Below are 17788 nucleotides of genomic sequence, written 5' to 3'. Positions count from 1 at the left end.
CCTTTGGCCTCTTTTGGATTCTTTCACACTGACCTAAAAATTATCTTCCTTGAGTGATTACAATGTGAAATGGTTGAAAAGTAGGCTTCAGAAGAGAAGCATTGGGATTTCTTTCTAAATAGTGATGTAGGTGTTGAGATGTTAAAGCTTGAGAGATAAATTCACTTCTAAAGGAGAGTTGCTGTCCATTCATTTAATATATCATTCTAGGGTTTTTTCCCCCACTTTTCCCTTCTTCCTAACTCTTAAGTACAAAAATAAGTAGCAATTAAAATAACTAAGAGTAAATTAAAATAAAAAATCAAAAGATTAAAATCCCCTTCACAATATTTTAATCTGGCAATGTGTGGGTTCTTAAGAATAGCTCATAAAGGGGGCACCTGGGTGGCTTAGTCAGTTGAGCATCCGACTTCGGCTCAGGTCATGATTCACAGTTCATGAGTTCGAGGCTCACACCCGGCTCACTGCTGTCACCCTGTCAGTACAGAGCTCGCTTCTGATCCTCTATCCCTTTCTCTCTGCCCCTCCCCCACTTGCACTCTCCCAAAAATAAATAAATATTAAAAAAAAAAAGAATAGCTCAGAAGGAACGTCTTTCTTCCTTCCTTCCTTCCTTCCTTCCTTCCTTGAGAGCGAGAGCAAGCACATGCGCTTTCAGCTCAAAGCCCAGTGCTTGTTTCTGTCTCACAAACCATGAGATCATGTCCTGAGCTGAAATCAGGAGTCTAGTGCTTAACCAGCTGAGCCACCCAGGCACCCACAGCAATATTTCTAAGATGGAAACACCATCAGAACTACCCCTCCCCCTGCCCTCAAAATACACCTCCAAAATAAATTTACTTCTGATCTTAACTGTTGTGAGGTAGGAGATTAATTTATGATTACATTATAGAAGAAGCAAAGACTTTGTTAAATAGTAAATATAGACATTTTATATTAATGCCAGATCTATTCAATGTGATGCTGGAAAGACAAGGATTATTTTTTGTAGTACATAAAGTAAAGAGGTATGGTTTAAGATAACCAAATAGTATTTGTGAATTTTTAAAGTAATCACATAGTCTTTTTATAATTAAAGTGCTTGATGAAGGCAATCTTATTGGCCTTGAGGTAATTGTGTATTACCTGCCTGTTACTTGATAACACAAATTTCAAGATCCTTCTATTTAGACGTAACATCTCCTGTTGATGATACAATTTAAACATCCTGTTGTAGTGTTATGTATTGAGGTTGAAAAAAGAAAAATAAACACATGTATATATATTTAACAGTCTACTCTCTGCCTCCTTGCAGTTGGTACCTGCGCTCCCATCCATGCTAGGGATCGGCCCTTATCCTTTCTGTGCTTTGTACAGTTTTCTCCTGCTAACAAGCTTTATTCCCTGCCTTCCTGGGACCCATTCCAGAATTAAACCATCCTGTGTATAAAACCTGCACATACCAACCCCTAGCAATTACTTGCCTCTCTGCCACAGGAAGCATTAGAAGCTGTGTTTTGTACCAACTTAGTTAGTTCAGTTGATTTGCCATAAGTTTCACATCTTTGTATTTCTGTTGTGATTTTAAAAAAATAACATTACTTAAATTTTATGTTGATTATATCCATTATCTACTATCTCTCAGAAATTACAAATTGGGAGTTCTGAAGTTTTAAAACCAGGGTTTCAAAAATCCATACCGTTCTTCATATAAAGTATATTTGTTTTGGGTCAAAAATAGTAGAGACTCTTGTAATCATTTTGATGAATATCAGAGACTCAACTCTTGACTTTTCTAGCTTTTCCCAATAAAGTGCCTGTTTCAGTTTTCCTTTTTCTTTTCTGCTTGTAGTGGACATTTGGGAGCAATAAAAATAAGAAGAAAGGAAAGGCCAGAAAAATAGAGAAGAAAGGAACCATGAAGAAACAAGCCAACAAAACTGCTTCCTCAGGCAGTTCGGATAAAGACAGTTCTGCTGAGAGCTCAGCCCCTGAGGAAGGTGAGCCAAGCAGCCCAGACCTGGGGGTGAACCCCCACTCTTGCCAGGTTGAAGCTACAGAGTCAGAAATGGGGGGGAAGGGGCCTGCATTACAGCATCGCCCCTGCCTTTTTTTTTTTTTTTAACGTTTATTTATTTTTGAGACAGAGACAGAGCATGAATGGGGAAGGGTCAGAGAGAGAGGGAGACACAGAATCCGAAGCAGGCTCCAGGCTCTGAGCTGTCAGCACAGAGCCCGACGCAGGGCTCAAACTCCCAGACCGCAAGATCATGACCTGAGCCAAAGTTAGATGCTTCACCGACTGAGCCACCCAGGCGCCCCTCATCGCCCCTGTCTTTATTGCAGTGGTCCATAACCTTTTCAGTGGTCATGGATCCTTTGAGAATCTGAATGAAGCAAGGAAAACAGATACAATTCCAAAGGGTTAGTGAGACCCCTGAAGCCCATCCAGGAAACCTATGAGGACTTCCTGCATTAGAGTCTGAACGCACTTTATCCTGAGTGTATTCCCCTTTCTAATGTTTTTTTATTTTTGAGAGACAGAGACAGAGCAGAGCGGGAGAGGGCAGAAAGAATGGGAGACACAGAATCCGAAGCAGGCTCCAGGCTCTGAGCTGTCTGCACAGAGCCCAATGCGGGGCTTGAACCCACAGACAGCGAGATCATGGCCTGAGCTGAAGTCAGACACAACCGACTGAGCCTCCCAGGCGCCCCTTTCATTTCTTTTCCTTTATACATGCATAGTCTGGCCAGGGAGGAAAATCCCTGAACCAGATACAAACTCCGTTTGAAAAAAAAAAAAAAAATGTTCTTGAGGCACCTGGGTGGCTCAGTTGGTTGAGCGTCCTACTTCAGCTCAGGTCATGATCTCACAGTCCATGAGTTCAAGCCCTGTGTCGGGTTCTGTGCTGATAGCTTAGAGCCTGGAGCCTGCTTCAGATTCTGTCTCCCTCTCTCTCTGCCCCTCCCCTGCTTTCTCTCTCTTTTTCTCTAAAAAATAAATAAAGATTAAAAAAAAATTTTTTTAATGTTCTTATTTTGAAATCAAGTCCAGAATTTTTGCTAATACTAGAATGAAAGTGAACTTGTTCCAAGACTAGAATGATAAACTTTACATTTCTTTTAAGAAATAACATGTATGTACAAACTGGCTTGTATAGAATTAGTCCAACCTGGTTTTAAGCACATGCCTGTGAAGGTTTGCTCAAATTGAGTCAAGCAGAGTTCTTATTAAATTGCTGGTTTAACTTTATACTCATTTGTAATGTATACTGCCTTTTTCCATCGCCGCTTATCCTGTCAAGATCCAGTTTCATTGGGAATTCACCAGTGTCATGACTCATTAAAACACTGAATTTTTTTAATGCTAACTAATAGATGTAGAAGAAATGATAGAAGATCACTGTGTTTCAACTATCATGGTAACAATTGCTTTACTTAAGAATTGTGAGTATTAAAACCACTGGATGAAAGTTTGTTGGAGAACAAGCTGTTTACACAGTCTCAAAGTATCTTCTTAACTTCAAAGGAGAACAGGGTGCCTTTACAAAGGAAAAAATCTGGGGGATACTACCTAACCAAGTAATCCAAATTACTACCACTACTAATAGAACAAACATATGTCAGGCACTTCCTGATGAAATATTTTAAAAAGATACTTTAAAAATCACTTATGGATTATTGCCAAAAATTTGTAACCTGAATAGTTTGTTGTTGAAACCAGCCAGCCCAAGTTGGAGAACATTTGACAACAGAATCCATTTAAATTTGAATTAGTTAAAAATTAAATAAAATTTAAAATTGAGTTTTTCAATTAGTTGTACTAGCCATATTTCAATTGCTTAGTAGCCACACGTGGCTTCTGTTCAGATAAACAGTATTTTCGTTATTACCTCACAGAATTTTCTTAGATAGTTCAGGCTTATACTCTTCAAAAATTCAATGGCATATGAGGCACCTGTCTGGCTCAGTTGGTAGAGCATGTGAGTCTTGATCTTGGGGTCATGCGTTCAAGCTCCACATTGAGTGTAGAGCTCACTTTATTGAAAGGGGGGTGGGTGATGGGGCGCCTGGGTGGCTCAGTTGGTTAAACGTCCAACTTCAGCTCGGGTCATGATCTCGCGGTCCGTGAGTTCGAGCCCCGCGTCGGGCTCTGTGCTGACAGCTCAGAGCCTGGAGCCTGTTTCAGATTCTGTGTCTCCCTCTCTCTCTGACCCTCCCCTGTTCATGCTCTGTCTCTCTCTGCCTCAAAAATAAAAATAAACGTTAAAAAAAATTTTATTAAAAAAAAAAAAGAAAGCGGGGTGATAGTGATTATCAACACTGGGTTGCGGGGTGGGGGAGGTCCTCTGTGTGGCCCTAGTCTTCTCTAGCATAACTTAATCTTGCGCTTCGGCCTTGTAGGTGAAGTGTCAGACTCTGATAGCAACAGCTCCTCCTCCAGTTCAGATTCAGACTCTTCTTCAGAAGATGAAGAGTTCCATGATGGCTATGGAGAAGACCTCATGGGTGATGAGGAAGACAGGGCCCGTCTGGAGCAGATGACAGAGAAGGAGCGAGAGCAAGAACTGTTCAACCGCATAGAGAAGAGGGAGGTGTTGAAAAAAAGGTAAGGTTGTGACTTCTTAATGATAAAATAATTCTCCAAAATTCACATTTGCAGCCCATCATCCCAGGATTCAAGACTTAGAACTTCTTATGATTTCTGAGTTACATATCTGACCATCTTTTCAGCATGGTTTATGTATTTTTTTTTAAAGTCTCAAACATTAAATTGCTTTTTGATAGTCAAAAGCTGCTTCGTTGTTTTCTGAATTACTTTTGCCTTATTTAAATGGTAAAAGTTCTTCCTTATCTCATAACAGAATCTCACGGTAAAAATAAACATGCTTTGGGGCGCCTGGCTGTCTCAGTCAGTGGAGCATGTGACTCTTGATCTCGGGGTTGTGAGTTCAAGCCCCATGTTGGGTGTAGAGATTACTTAAAAAAATTTTTTTAAATAAATAAATAAATGTGCTTTTTGTCTCTAGAGATAAAATTGTCCTCAGAAGTAGGAACCTTTTCTGCCTATTTAATGTCATGAAAGAAAAACAGAATTTGTTCTGATAGCAGTTAGTTCCATTTCATCTGGGAGCCTGGGTTCCCTTGTGGAGACCATATTAAGTATAGTAAGTTATCCTAAGCAAGAATGTTTGGCTTTCAGTCAGCTGCAAGTAATAGACATTTGTTTTGAGTATAAATGCTTCTGAGGTTACCTGTTTGGGAACAAACAGGACAGAAGAAACTGCTGGAATTGCCCAGATGGTTAGGGATGACTTAAAGTTTGTATTTCTTTACTGTAGAGAGCAGAGGGTCTTCTATAAGGCCATCAAAGCCCTATATTAAAATCACAAAGTAACTCGAGAGTAAGGGGTGGCTTATCTCCAGCTTGGTTTTTATATTTTTCACCTTATATGAATGAGGCAATTGACTGAGTCAGTGCCTTTTTTTAGTGACTAGAGGAAATGTTTACAGAAATGATAAATAAGATGGAAGCTCAGAGCCATACACAGAAAATTGAGATTTTTTTTTTGTAGTTCATTTGTTCAGCTATATGACAGTGCAGTGGTGTAACTCAGTAACTTTCTCCTTTTCACTTAATAAGTCTTTATGTGGATCTCATTTAATCTTAATAACGATCTTTATATGTAAACACCCATTAGCATCCCATTTTATAACCAACAGCACCAGTAGTGAGATCCTATGTTCAGTAATGAGATCCTTGTTAGGTTCTTCACCTATTGTAGGGCTGCCTCTTTTAAAAATTTTTTTGTTTAAGGGTGTGTAGGTAGCATAAAAGGCTCTGTGCTGACAGCAGGGAGCCCAAGTGTGGGGCTTGAACTCATAAACTGTGAGACAGTGACCCAAGCCAAACTCGGACGCTCAACAGACTGAACCACCCAGGCGCCCCAAGAGTCTTAGAGTTTTAGATCATTGATCCGTTTTTAGATCATTTTTTTATGTGTTGTGAGGTAGGCATCCAGTTTTATTCTTTGGCATCTAGGCATCCAGTTAGTCTCAATGCCACTTGAAGAGACTCTTCCTTTCCACAGTCTTGACACACTTTTCAAAAATCAGTCCTTACATATATAGGTTTATTTGTTACCTCTCAGTTCTATTCTTTTTATCTGTATGTCTGTCTTACATGGTTTTGTTTACTGTAGCCATAGCCGTGTGGTCCATTTTTAACTTGGGAAGTGTGAGTCCTACAACTTTGCTTTTCTTTTTCAAAATTGTTTTGGCTATGTGGGGCCCTTTGCATTTCCATATGAAATATGTAATATCAGCTTGTCCATTTCTGCAAAAGTGAAAAAAGCAGTTGGGATTTTTACAGTTGGGAAATTGTGTTGAATCTGTATATATATCAAATTTGGAAATGTTGCCATCCTAACAATATTAACTCTTTCCATGAACCTGGTATCTTTCTACTTATTTAGGTATTCTTTAATTTCTTTAAACACTGTTTTACAGTTTTTGGTGTAGAAGGCTAGCACTTGTTAAGTTTATTCCTAAATGTTGTATTCTTTTGGATGCTATTATAAATTGAATTGTTTTCTTTGTTTCATTTTCAGATTGCTCCTTGTAGTATATAGAAATACAGTTAATTATTGTATATTGATCTTTCCCTTCCAAACTTGCTGAGATCATTTATTAGTTTTTAGTAGATTCCTTTAGGTTTTCTATACATAAGATCATGTAATCTGCAAAAAAAAATAAATTTGGGGGCTTCTGGGTGGCTCAGTTGGTTAACGGTCCAATTTCAGCTTAGGTCATGATCTCACAGTTTGTGAGTTTCAGCCCTGAGTCAGGCTGTGTGCTGACAGCTGCGAGCCTGGAACCTGCTTTGGATTCTCTGTTTCTCTGTCTCTCTGCCCCTCCCTGCTCACACTTTCTCCCTCTCTCTCCCTATCTCTCTCTCTCTCAAAAATAAATATTAAGACATTAAAATTAATTTTTAAAAATAAATTTTATTTCTTCCTTTCTAATATGAATTCCTTTTATTTTTCTTGTCCTCCTGTATCATGTTGAGGAGGAAGAGTGAGAGCATCCTTGTCTTATTCCTGATCTATGGTGGAAAGCGTTCAGTGTTTCATCATTAAGTGTTATATTACCTGTGGGTTTCTCATAGATGGCTTTTGTCCATTTGAAGAAATTCCCTTCTATTCCTAGTTTGTTGAGAGTTTTTATCAAGACAGGTTGTTGGATTTTGTCAAAAATTTTTTCTGGGTCTGTTGAGATAGTTGCGAGATTTTTGTGCTTTATTAATAATCGATATATTACAATGATTGATTTTCTTATGTTGAATCAACCTTGCATATCTGGGATAAATCCCACTTGGTCATGGTATATCATCCTTTTTATAAGTTGCTGGGTTTCATTTTCTGCTGTTTTGTTGAGTTTTATGTCAGTATTCATAAGAGATATTAAGCTATACTTTTCTTTTAATGTCATTGTCTCATTTTGGTGTCAGGGTAATACTGGCCTCACAGAATGATTTGAGAAGTGTTTCCTCTTCTTTTTTTATTTGAAAGAGTTTGTGAAGAATTGGTGTTAATTCTTTTTTAAATGTTTAGGAGGATTCTTCAGGGAAACCATGTGGGCATAAGCTTTTCTTTGTGGGAAGTTTTAAAATTACTATTTCAATCTCTTCTTACAGATCAGTCTAGATTTTTCTGTTTTTTTCTTGAACCAGTTTTGATGGTTTTTGGCTTTCTAGAGATTTTTCCTATTCCATCCAAATTACCTACTGTTGCCATACAGTTGTTCATAGTGTTCCCTTATGGTATCTTTTTTATTTCTGTATGGTTGATGGTGTTGTCTCTTGTTTCGTACCTGATTTTAGTAATTTGAATCTTCTGTCGTTTTATCTGAGCCAATTTAGATAAAAGTTTATCAGTTTTGTTGATCTTTTCAAATAGCCAACTTCTGGTTTCATTGATTATCTCTATTGTACTCCAATTCCATGTTTCATTAATTCCTGCCATAATCTTTATTAATTCTTTTTTTCTGCCTGGTTTACATTTAGTTTGCTCTTCTTTTTCCACTCTGTTAAGGTACAGGTTAAGTTACTGATTTGAAATCTTTCTCCTCCTCCTCCTCCTCCTCCTCCTCCTCCTCCTCCTCGTTCTCCTCCTCCTCCTCGTTCTCCTCCTCCTCTTTCTCCTCCTCCTCTTTCTCCTCCTCCTCTTCTTCCTCTTCAAGTAAGCTCTATACCCAACATGGGGCTTGAACTCACAACCCTGAGGTCAGGAGTCACGTGCTCTACCAATTGAGCCAGCCGGCCACCATCTTATTTTTTTTTATTATTATTTTTATTTTTTATTTATTTTTTTGAGAGAGAGCATGCGTACACACACCTGAGAGTGTATGAGTGGAGGAGGGCCAGAGGGAGAGAGAAAGAGAATCTTACGCAGTAAATTCATTAACAGATCTCTTTTATATTGCCTTATAAAAGTACATTAACAGCCTTAATTATGAATGAAAAGGACATAACAAAAGAAATTTGTGTACTGTGTTAAAAATTAAGTTAAAGAATTGACGGAGTTATTTTAAAGGGTTATGGAAAGAGTTTAGTGTTTCTTATATTCCTTTATTCCTTCCATAATGTTCCTTATATTTACGTACAAAAAAATAGTTTTGTTTTATAAAAGCCTGATTTTTGTTATAGGAAAGGAGCCTAGATTACCATTTGTTAAAGACAATAGTATGTTTATTCATTATGTTTGCTGGTGTGGAGGTGGCGGTGTGGCATTTTTCCTAATGAAAGATGGAGAGTGGTGGGGTTTTTTTGCGCCCCCCCTTTTTTAAGGTTTATTTATTTTTGAGAGAGAGAGACAGACAGAGACAATCCCAAGCAGCGTTCTGCACTGTCAGCACAGAATGCAATGTGGGGCCTCAAACTCACGAACTGTGACAACCAGACCTGAGCCAAAATAAGGGGGCGGACACTCAACCAAATGAGCCACCTAAGCACCCCTTGCTTTTGTTTTTGTTTAAAGATTTTATTTTTAAGTAATCTCCACACTCAACATAGGGCTTGAACTTACAACCCGGAGATCAAGAGTCTCACGCTCTACTGACTGGGCCAGCCAGGCATCCCAAGAATGGTGTTTTTAAGATACAGCCTTTTCCTGAACACCTTTAAAATTTGACAGTGGCTCTCTGTGGTTTCATTCTGTTTCCAATAGGACATCATTACACTTATCCAGAAATCAACTGTTATGTGAAGGTTGAAGAAGAGCTATGTGTTACCAACAGGATACAACAGTATCCTAAATATTTTCTCTGATTTTAAGTCTATTCCAACTTAATGCTTTCAACTATGTTTGGTGTACTTAGGTTCAATATTTTTAATGTACTTATGAGGAACATTGGAGTTTTCTTGCAGGAAACCAAAAGTTTAACTCCTTCCCCCTAGGTAGTTCCTTTCTCGTATCTAATAGAAATCAGTTTTTGTAAATATTTCATTGCCATCTAAAAACCAAATACCTTTTAACCAGATTTGAAATCAGGAAAAAACTAAAAACAGCCAAAAAGAAAGAAAAGAAAGAAAAAAAGAAAAAACAAGAAGAGGAGCAGGAAAAGAAAAAGCTGACACAGATTCAAGAATCTCAGGTAGGAAATTCAGTAGTTCTTGCTTACCCAAAAAAATAAACCTCTGCTTTGAGTGTGTGTGTATGTAAAAGATGGTTTTATTTTTTTTAATGGTTTTATATAAATCAGCCTAGTTCAATTAGTGCAAGACTTGTCTTCATCTTATAGGTTCATTAATCTCTGGACATACCATTTCACCATTAGCTGTGCTATTCAATTCCTAAGGAATTGTTTACTCAAGTCTGCGTTTAAAAAAGGAACTCACTGCTGGGTGGGCATCCCTTAAGGGAAAGTTGATAAACGTCCTGTCCCAGGTAGCCAGATTGGTTATGATGTTCACTCAGGTATATGTCATGCTGGACTTGGTAATAAATGTAGCTGTGAAAATTAGTCGTCTCTACATTCATCACAAAAAGCTTTGACAGTGTCAAAAAAAATATTAGCTGTGATCTAGGGCGTCCTTCCAGAAAGTGTTTATTCCTATAATTCTTAGGTTTTCTGATTGTCGGGCAGGTAAGACGGGGGCTGATTTTACTGCTCTATTCTCTTTTTCCACTAGGGGATGCTCTCTCCCCTTAAACAAGCTTCAGTTTCTAGAGCCAGTATAGATTCACATTGGAAAATGGAATGATTAATCGTTAGGTATAGAGAATGTTGTCATTAGCTATTAATAAAAAGAGCCATCCTACATATTTTTCCCTTCCCAGGTAACATCCCACAACAAGGAACGGCGTTCCAAACGGGATGAGAAACTAGATAAGAAATCTCAAGCCATGGAAGAGCTAAAAGCAGAGCGAGAAAAACGAAAGAACAGAACAGGTCAGTGGGGAAAATGTTGTAATGGCTACTTTGTGTCTCTCATTGTATGATTTGACTTTTTGGTGCCCATTTTTATGTCTCCCCCTTTTAGGACACCCCCCCTTTTTAGCTTTTTTTTTCTTTTTTTTTTTAATTTGAGAGAGAGAGAAAGAAAGAGAGAACCAGGGGGGGAGGGATAGAGAGAGGAGGCCAGAAGATCCCAAGCAGAATCCCACTGACAACAGAGAGCTCAATGCTGGGCTCGAATTCACAAACCATGAAGTCAGGACCTGAGCGAGAGTCGGACACTTAACCGACTGAGCCACCCAGGCGCCCCCCATTTTAGCTTTTTATTATGGAAAATGCTGAACACATACAGAGAATAGTATAATGAACCTCCATGAACCCATCATCCAGCTTCAACAATCAACTCATCACCAATCTTGTTAAATCTATACTCCCCTCTTTTATTGGGTTATTTTGAAGTAAATCACAGCATCATTGTATTTCACCCGTAAATATTTCCATATGTGGCTTTAAAAGATAAAGACTCTTGTTTTAAGCATACTACAATATCCTTATCACATGTAAAAAATAGTAACAGTGACTCTCAGTATTCTCAATTATCTAGTCAGTGTTCAAATTTCTCAGTTGTTGTATCATTAATACGAATTTGGTTGTTTGAATCAGGATCTTAAACAAAATCCACACATTGTGACTTGTGAATATGTCCCTGAAGTCACTTAATCTGTATAGATTTTCCTATACATCTCTTTTTTTCCCCCTTGCAGCCTATTTTGAAGAAACTAGGTCATTTTTTCTATAGTTTCTCAGATGCTGGGTGCATCCCATCGGTGGTATTAAATGCATTGCTCTTAATCTCTTGAATTTCCTGTAATTTCTAGTTAGAAAACTGGACAAATTCAGACTTGCTCTGTTTCTGTTTTTGTTTTTTGGGGGAAGGCTAAGTTTTAGGTGGTGCTATATTCTTCCATCAGGAGACACATAATATCTGATTGTCTCTCATTTTATGATATTACCAGCTCTATCACTTAGCTTTTACCACAATAATGTGAAATGAAAGACTATTCCAAACTCGTAAGTACTCATTTGCTCCTGCTCATGCATCTGCAGTTCAGCAGAGGGTTGCCTGATGTACAAGTTAGCCTGGATTGTCTCCAGGCTGCAGGTTGGGACCAGGTCTGTTATACATATCTGTTTTTCCTCTGACCTCGGGCACATTTTTCTCATGATGATGATACCTAGGGCACATTCTTCTCATGGTGATGGCAGAAGTGTAATAGGGGCAGGCAGAAACATGAGATGCTTCTTAAGACCTTAGACTTGGAATTGGCAGGCACAGTGTCAGGTGTGTGCATGTTTTATTGGCCAAAGCATGTCACATGACCAGGCCCATCATTAACGGCTGGGAGGACTATCAAGACATATGGCAAAGGGCATGGGTACAGAGAAGGGTGAAGAATTGGAAATAGTCGTACATTCTTTCCCCACAGCCACTGATAATCATTACCTAGCTGTTTTAATACGTTATGAGTTACAAAATAATGATATTCTAATCTGTTATTCTTTCTTCATTTATTGTCTTCTTTCTTCACTTACCTCTGTAAACTTCTCATCAGCTCTTTAGTTATCATCAGGAACATTTTGTATAGGAAAGGCAGAATAAATGGTTGATTTTTCTCCCCCTTTATTTACTAGTTTTCAACAGATTGAGATAGTACCTCAGCAACTTCCAGAGGTGACCAACGAGGTTTGTTTGCTTATTTTGAATATCCTTGTGAACTAATGGATTTAAACATACTTTTGTGTATTTTAATCCACTGCAATTATTATGTATTCTCAAATTGTCCCATCTTAGGGGCATCTGGGTGGCTCAGTAGGCTGAGCGTCCGACTCTTGATTTCAGCTAAGATCATGATCCCAGGGTTGTGGAATCAAGCCCCCCGTCGGGCTCCATGCTCAGCATAAGATTCTCTCTCTGTCTGTCTCTCTCTCCCTCCCTCTCCCTCCTCCTCTCCCCCCCTCCCCCACTCATGCTCCTCATGAGTGCTCATGCTACTGGATTGGTGGTGATTTCTAAGCCTTTTCAGTACACAGAGGTTGGATCTTTTTTAAAAGATAAATTTTATCCTTGTGAGCTTCATACTGATAAGTCCATTTCAGAATCAGAAAGCAGAAGTTTGTTTTGTTTTGTTTTGTTTATAACTGTGTTATTGAGATATAACAAAGGTGGTATACTGTTTACTCATTTAAAGTGTACCAGGCAGTGGCTTTTAGTATATTCACAGAGCTGTGCAATAAAACTCCATAAACTTTACAATGTTTCATTACCCCAAAAAGAGACCTCCTATCCTTTAGCCATCACCACCCCCCAGACCTATCACTCCCCAGTCTTAGTCAACCTCTAATTGGCTTTCTGTCTCTGTAGAGTTGCCTATTGTGGACATTTCATATAATTAGAATCCTATGACATACAGTCTTTTGTGTCTGGCTTTTTTCACTTAGCATAATTTTTTCCAGATTTATTCATGTTGTAATATACATTGCTTCATTAATGAATATATGCGTTTTGTTTATCCATTCACCTGTTGATGAACATTTGGGTTCTTTCCACTTTTTGACTATTAAGGATAATGCTTCTGTAAGCACTTGAGTATAAGTCATTGGGTAGACATATGTTTTCATTTCTCTTGGGTATTTACTTACGAGTAGAATTGTTGAAGCATATGGTAGCTCTGTGTTTGAGAAACTGCCAGACTCTTTTCCAAAGAGGCTTCACCATTTTGCATTCCCACCAGCAATGTATAAAGGTTCTACTTTTTCCACATCTTTACCAGGACTTGATTGTCTTTCTGAATGTAAGCCATCTTAGTGGGCATAAAGTGGTACTTCAGGGGCACCTGGGTGGCTCAGTCAGCTAAGCGTCTGATTTCAGCTCCGGTCATAATGTCGATGTTTGTGAGTTCGAGCTCCACGTCAGGCTCTGTGCTGACAGCTCATAGCCTGGAGCCTGCTTTGAATTCTGTGTCTCCCTCTCTCACTGCCCCTCCCCAGCTCGCTCTCTCTCTCTTCCTCTCAAAAATAAATAAACATTAAAAAAATTTCTTGGGGGTGCCTGTGTGGCTCAGTTGGTTGAGCATCTGACTTTGGCTCAGGTCATGATCTCACAACTTGTGAGTTCAAGCCCCATGTCAGGCGTGGAGCCTGCTTCGGATTCTGTGTCTCCCTCTCTCTCTGCCCCTTCCCCACTCGCATTTAGTCTCTCTGTCTCTCAAAAATAAATAAAACAAAAATTTTTTTTAAATTTTTTTAATAAAAATAAAAAATAAAGTGGTGTTTCATGTGGTTTTGATTTGCATTTTCGTAATGATTAGTGCTTTTGAGCGTCTTTTCATGCACTTATTGACCATTAGGGTATCTTTTTTTGATAAAGTGTCTGTTCAAGTCCTTTATCCATTTTTTGTTTCATTTTGTTTAGAGCATGGGCATGGGGGAGAGGCAAAGAGAATCCCAAGCAGGGTCCATGCCCAGGGCTCCATCTCACAACCTGTGAGATCATGACCTGAGCCAAAAACAAGAGTTAGATGCTTAACCCACTGAGCCACCCAGGCACCCTTTTTGCCCATTTTTTAATCAAGTTCTTAGTTTTTTGTTGTAAGTTTTTCAAATGTTTTGAACATTAATCCCTTATCAGATGTATGATTTGCAAATATTTTCTTCCATTCTTTAGGTTTCTTTTCACTCTTTTTTTAAAAAAAACTTTTTTAATGTTTATTTATTTTTGAGACAGAGACAGAGCATGAATGGGGGAGGGTCAGAGAAAGAGGGAGACACAGAATCTGAAGCAGGCTCCAGGCTCTGAGCTGTCAGCACAGAGCCCGACACGGGGCTCAAACTCAAGGACCGTGAGATCATGACCTGAGCCGAAGTTGGACACTTAACCGACTGAGCCACCCAGGCGCCCCGGTTTCTTTTTATTCTTGATGGTATCCTTAAGTGGATACAGTTTTTAATTTTGATGAAGTATAATTTATCTTAAATTTTTTTCTTTTGTTGCTTGTGTTTTTGGTGTCATATCTAAGAAATCATTGCCAAATCCAAGGTCATGAAGCTTTCCCCTATGCTTTCTTATAAGTTTTATAGTTTTAGTTCTTACATTTACCTTTGATTCACATATGGTGTAAAGTAAGGATCTAACTTCATTTTCTTTTCTTTCTGTTTTGTTTTTTTTGTTTTGTTTTTTTGGTTTTTTGGTTTTTTTGCACATGGTATATCCAATTTTCCCAGCACCACTTTTCAAAAAGTATCAACCCCATTCAGTGGTTTTGACACCCTTGTCATAAATCACTTGACCATATATGCAAGGTTTTCTTTCTGGGCTATTTTATTGATCTATATGTCTGTCTTTTGAATGCATTTTAAAGTTACCTGTTACAGTTCCATATTTGTGTGATTGTGCTATCAGTTGAATACTGTATTTCATTTTGCTCGTGATATGTAGAGGTAACTTTTTATTATTATTTTGTTCCATGATTACATGAAATACAAGGTTCTAGGGGCACCTATCTGGCTCAGTCAGTAGAGCATGGCTCTTGATCTCAGGGTTGTGAGTTCATGCTCCATGTTGGGTGTAGAGCTTACTTTAAAAAAAAAAAAGTGGGAGGTGCCTGGGTGGCTCAGTTGGTTGAGCGTCCTACTCTTGATTTCTCCTCAGGTCATGATCCCAGGGTCATGGGATTGAGTCCCACTTCGGACTCCACACTAAGTATGGAGCCTGCTTAAGATTCTCTCTCTCTCCTTCTGTCCCACTTCCCACTCACATGCATGCTATCTCTCTAAAAAATTTTTGAAAGAAGGAAAGAAATACAGGGTTCCAAATCAAAGCCTCAAAGCTACTAAACAAGGTATATTCAAAGAAGTTTAACATCTATACCTTTCTGTTTCACCCTTGGCCTCCCTTCTGTAACAGGCAACCACTTAAAAAATTTTTTTTATATTCTTCCTTTTTTTTTTTAAGTAAAAGAACACAGATTCACCTTCCATCTTAAGTTAATGGTAGCTCACCATACATACTTTCCTCTACCTTGCTGTTTTCACTTAACTATAGATCTTAGAGGTTATTCCTTAGTTTTTATGTCACACGTGTGTTTGGTAGACTACCTGTTTTGTTTTGTTTTGTTTTGTTTTTGAAAGTTCTTTTCCTTCTGTTTCAGGTCACTTTTCTTTTTTTCATGTTTTAATGATTTTTTGAGAGAGTGAGTACAAGTGGGGGAGGGGCAGAGAGAGGGAGAGAGAGGAGGACAGAGCATCCTCATCAGGCCCAGAGCCCAACTTGGGGCTCGAACTCACAAAATGTGAGATCGTGACCTGAACTGAAGTCAGATACTCAACCAACTGAGCCACCCAGGTGCCCTGTTTTGCTTTTTTCAAGTTTTATTTCAGTAATCTCTGCACCCAACATGGGGCTCAAACTAATGACCCTGAGAACAAGAGTCTCATGCTCCTCTGACTGAGCCAGCCAGGCACCCCTAGACTACCTATTTTTATAAATAGAATTTTATTGGAAAGCAGCAGTGCCCATTTGTTTCAAAATTGTTTGTAGCTGCTTTTTTTTTTTTTTTTTAATGTTCGTTTATTTTTGAGAGAGAGTGTGCAAACGAGGGAGGGGCAGAGAGAGAAGGAGATAGAAAGAAGACTTGAAGCAGGCTCTGGGCTGACAACAGTGAGCCCAGTGCAGGGCTGTAACTCAAAACCATGAGATCACGACCTGAGCTGAAGTTGGCGCTCAACTGACTGAACCACCCAGTCACCCCGTCTATAGCTGGTTTTTATCTACAGCTGCAAAGTTGAGTAGTTGAAATAGTGACCACATGAAGCACAAACCTAAAGTATCTACTGTCTGCCCCTCCAAAAAATATTTTCTGACTCAGGATTTAGTGTGATGGCTTGTTCCTTTTTTATAGCTGCATAGTGGTCCATTTGGGTGGCTGTACTAGAGGTGATTCAGCCATTCCCCTGTGCAGACATTTGGGTTGTTACAAAAGACCACTTTAAATTGAAAGTAAAGTTTTTCTCCAAGACCCTCTAAAGACATCATAAAATTTTTCCCCATCTTTCTTGCCCATCTTTAGGTGTCTTGAGTGTAATAACAGACACCTGTGCATAGAGTTGGTGACGCTTTCTGCCCACTTAGCAACAAGCATCCAGCCCCTTTTTTTGTCTGTTGAGGCTTGTGCCTGAATGATTTAACTCTAGTTTAACTCGCCTCTGTATATAACCCAAGTAATCACAGTGCAATCCACAGAGGACAGGGCTCCATGTCCCAGTTCTTTTTCAGGTATGAAAGATGTTTCAGTTTCTTATTGAGAGAACATGGATAAACATTTCCCCTTTGATTTTAGCCGAGCTCCTCGCTAAAAAACAGCCATTAAAAACCAGTGAGGTGTACTCTGATGATGAGGAAGAGGAAGAGGATGACAAGTCCAGTGAAAAGTCAGACCGCTCATCCAGAACATCGTCATCTGATGAAGAAGAGGAGTAAGCTGTGTATATTTTGGTCTAGTAGTCAGGATTAGGTGGGTTCTTTGGGAAGAAGCTTAGTGTAGTTTCCAAAATCGTCTTGTTTGGATGGTGAACTTTGATTTGGTTTAGCACCTTCAATTGCAGAGCTGAGTTCCCCAAAAAATATGCTCCTGCCTTTGGCTCTTAGCTAACTGCACCCCTGGACATTTTGTCTGGGCCTGGCAGGTAGGAACTGACTTCATGTCATCCTCAGACCGTCTTGGAGCTTCCATTTGTTTTCTTACTCTGATAGGTTATCTGGGATGACCACGTCATTGAAGACAGATCACAGTACCATTAGGAACAGGATTCTATTACCACTCTTTCCTGTTGCTTCATTTATTTCTTCGGTGGTTAATCACATGTACTTTGGTCAAGTCAAGTCTTAAGAAACTGGTAGTATTTATGTATCTTGATCTGTTTTTATGAGGAACACTTTTCTCAGTGTCCTTTATTCCTCACAGGAAAGAAGAGATCCCTCCCAAATCACAACCCGTCTCCTTACCCGAGGAATTGAATCGGGTTCGATTATCACGGCATAAGCTGGAACGTTGGTGTCACATGCCCTTCTTTGCTAAAACTGTCACAGGATGTTTTGTACGGATTGGCATTGGAAACCACAACAGCAAACCAGTTTACCGGGTTGGTGTTTCTTTCCTGGACAATTGTCCGTTTTTTAAATATAATGATTCTCAACTGGAATAGGAGCTGCTGAATGACACAGATCTGTCACTTTTCTGCCACCATTTGATGGGAAAATAGACTCTAATTGAGACGCCCATAGAATAATGACAGT

General features: G+C 39.0%; 1 protein-coding gene across 1 annotated transcript in view; it reads left to right on the top strand.

The window, feature by feature from the left end:
• RTF1 (RTF1 homolog, Paf1/RNA polymerase II complex component) overlaps nt 1-17788 on the top strand; it is a 50294-nt gene that overhangs the window by 23768 nt on the left and 8738 nt on the right. The window contains exons 3-8 of the mRNA XM_027066972.2: nt 1832-1979; nt 4384-4588; nt 9519-9633; nt 10320-10431; nt 16833-16968; nt 17457-17634. Coding sequence (XP_026922773.2) covers nt 1832-1979; nt 4384-4588; nt 9519-9633; nt 10320-10431; nt 16833-16968; nt 17457-17634 — 894 coding nt within the window. The remainder of the gene's footprint in view (nt 1-1831; nt 1980-4383; nt 4589-9518; nt 9634-10319; nt 10432-16832; nt 16969-17456; nt 17635-17788) is intronic.

The sequence above is a fragment of the Acinonyx jubatus genome, chromosome B3 (assembly GCF_027475565.1).
Source record: "Acinonyx jubatus isolate Ajub_Pintada_27869175 chromosome B3, VMU_Ajub_asm_v1.0, whole genome shotgun sequence".
NCBI lineage: Eukaryota > Metazoa > Chordata > Mammalia > Carnivora > Felidae > Acinonyx > Acinonyx jubatus.
This window is presented reverse-complemented; position numbering and strand designations above follow the sequence as displayed.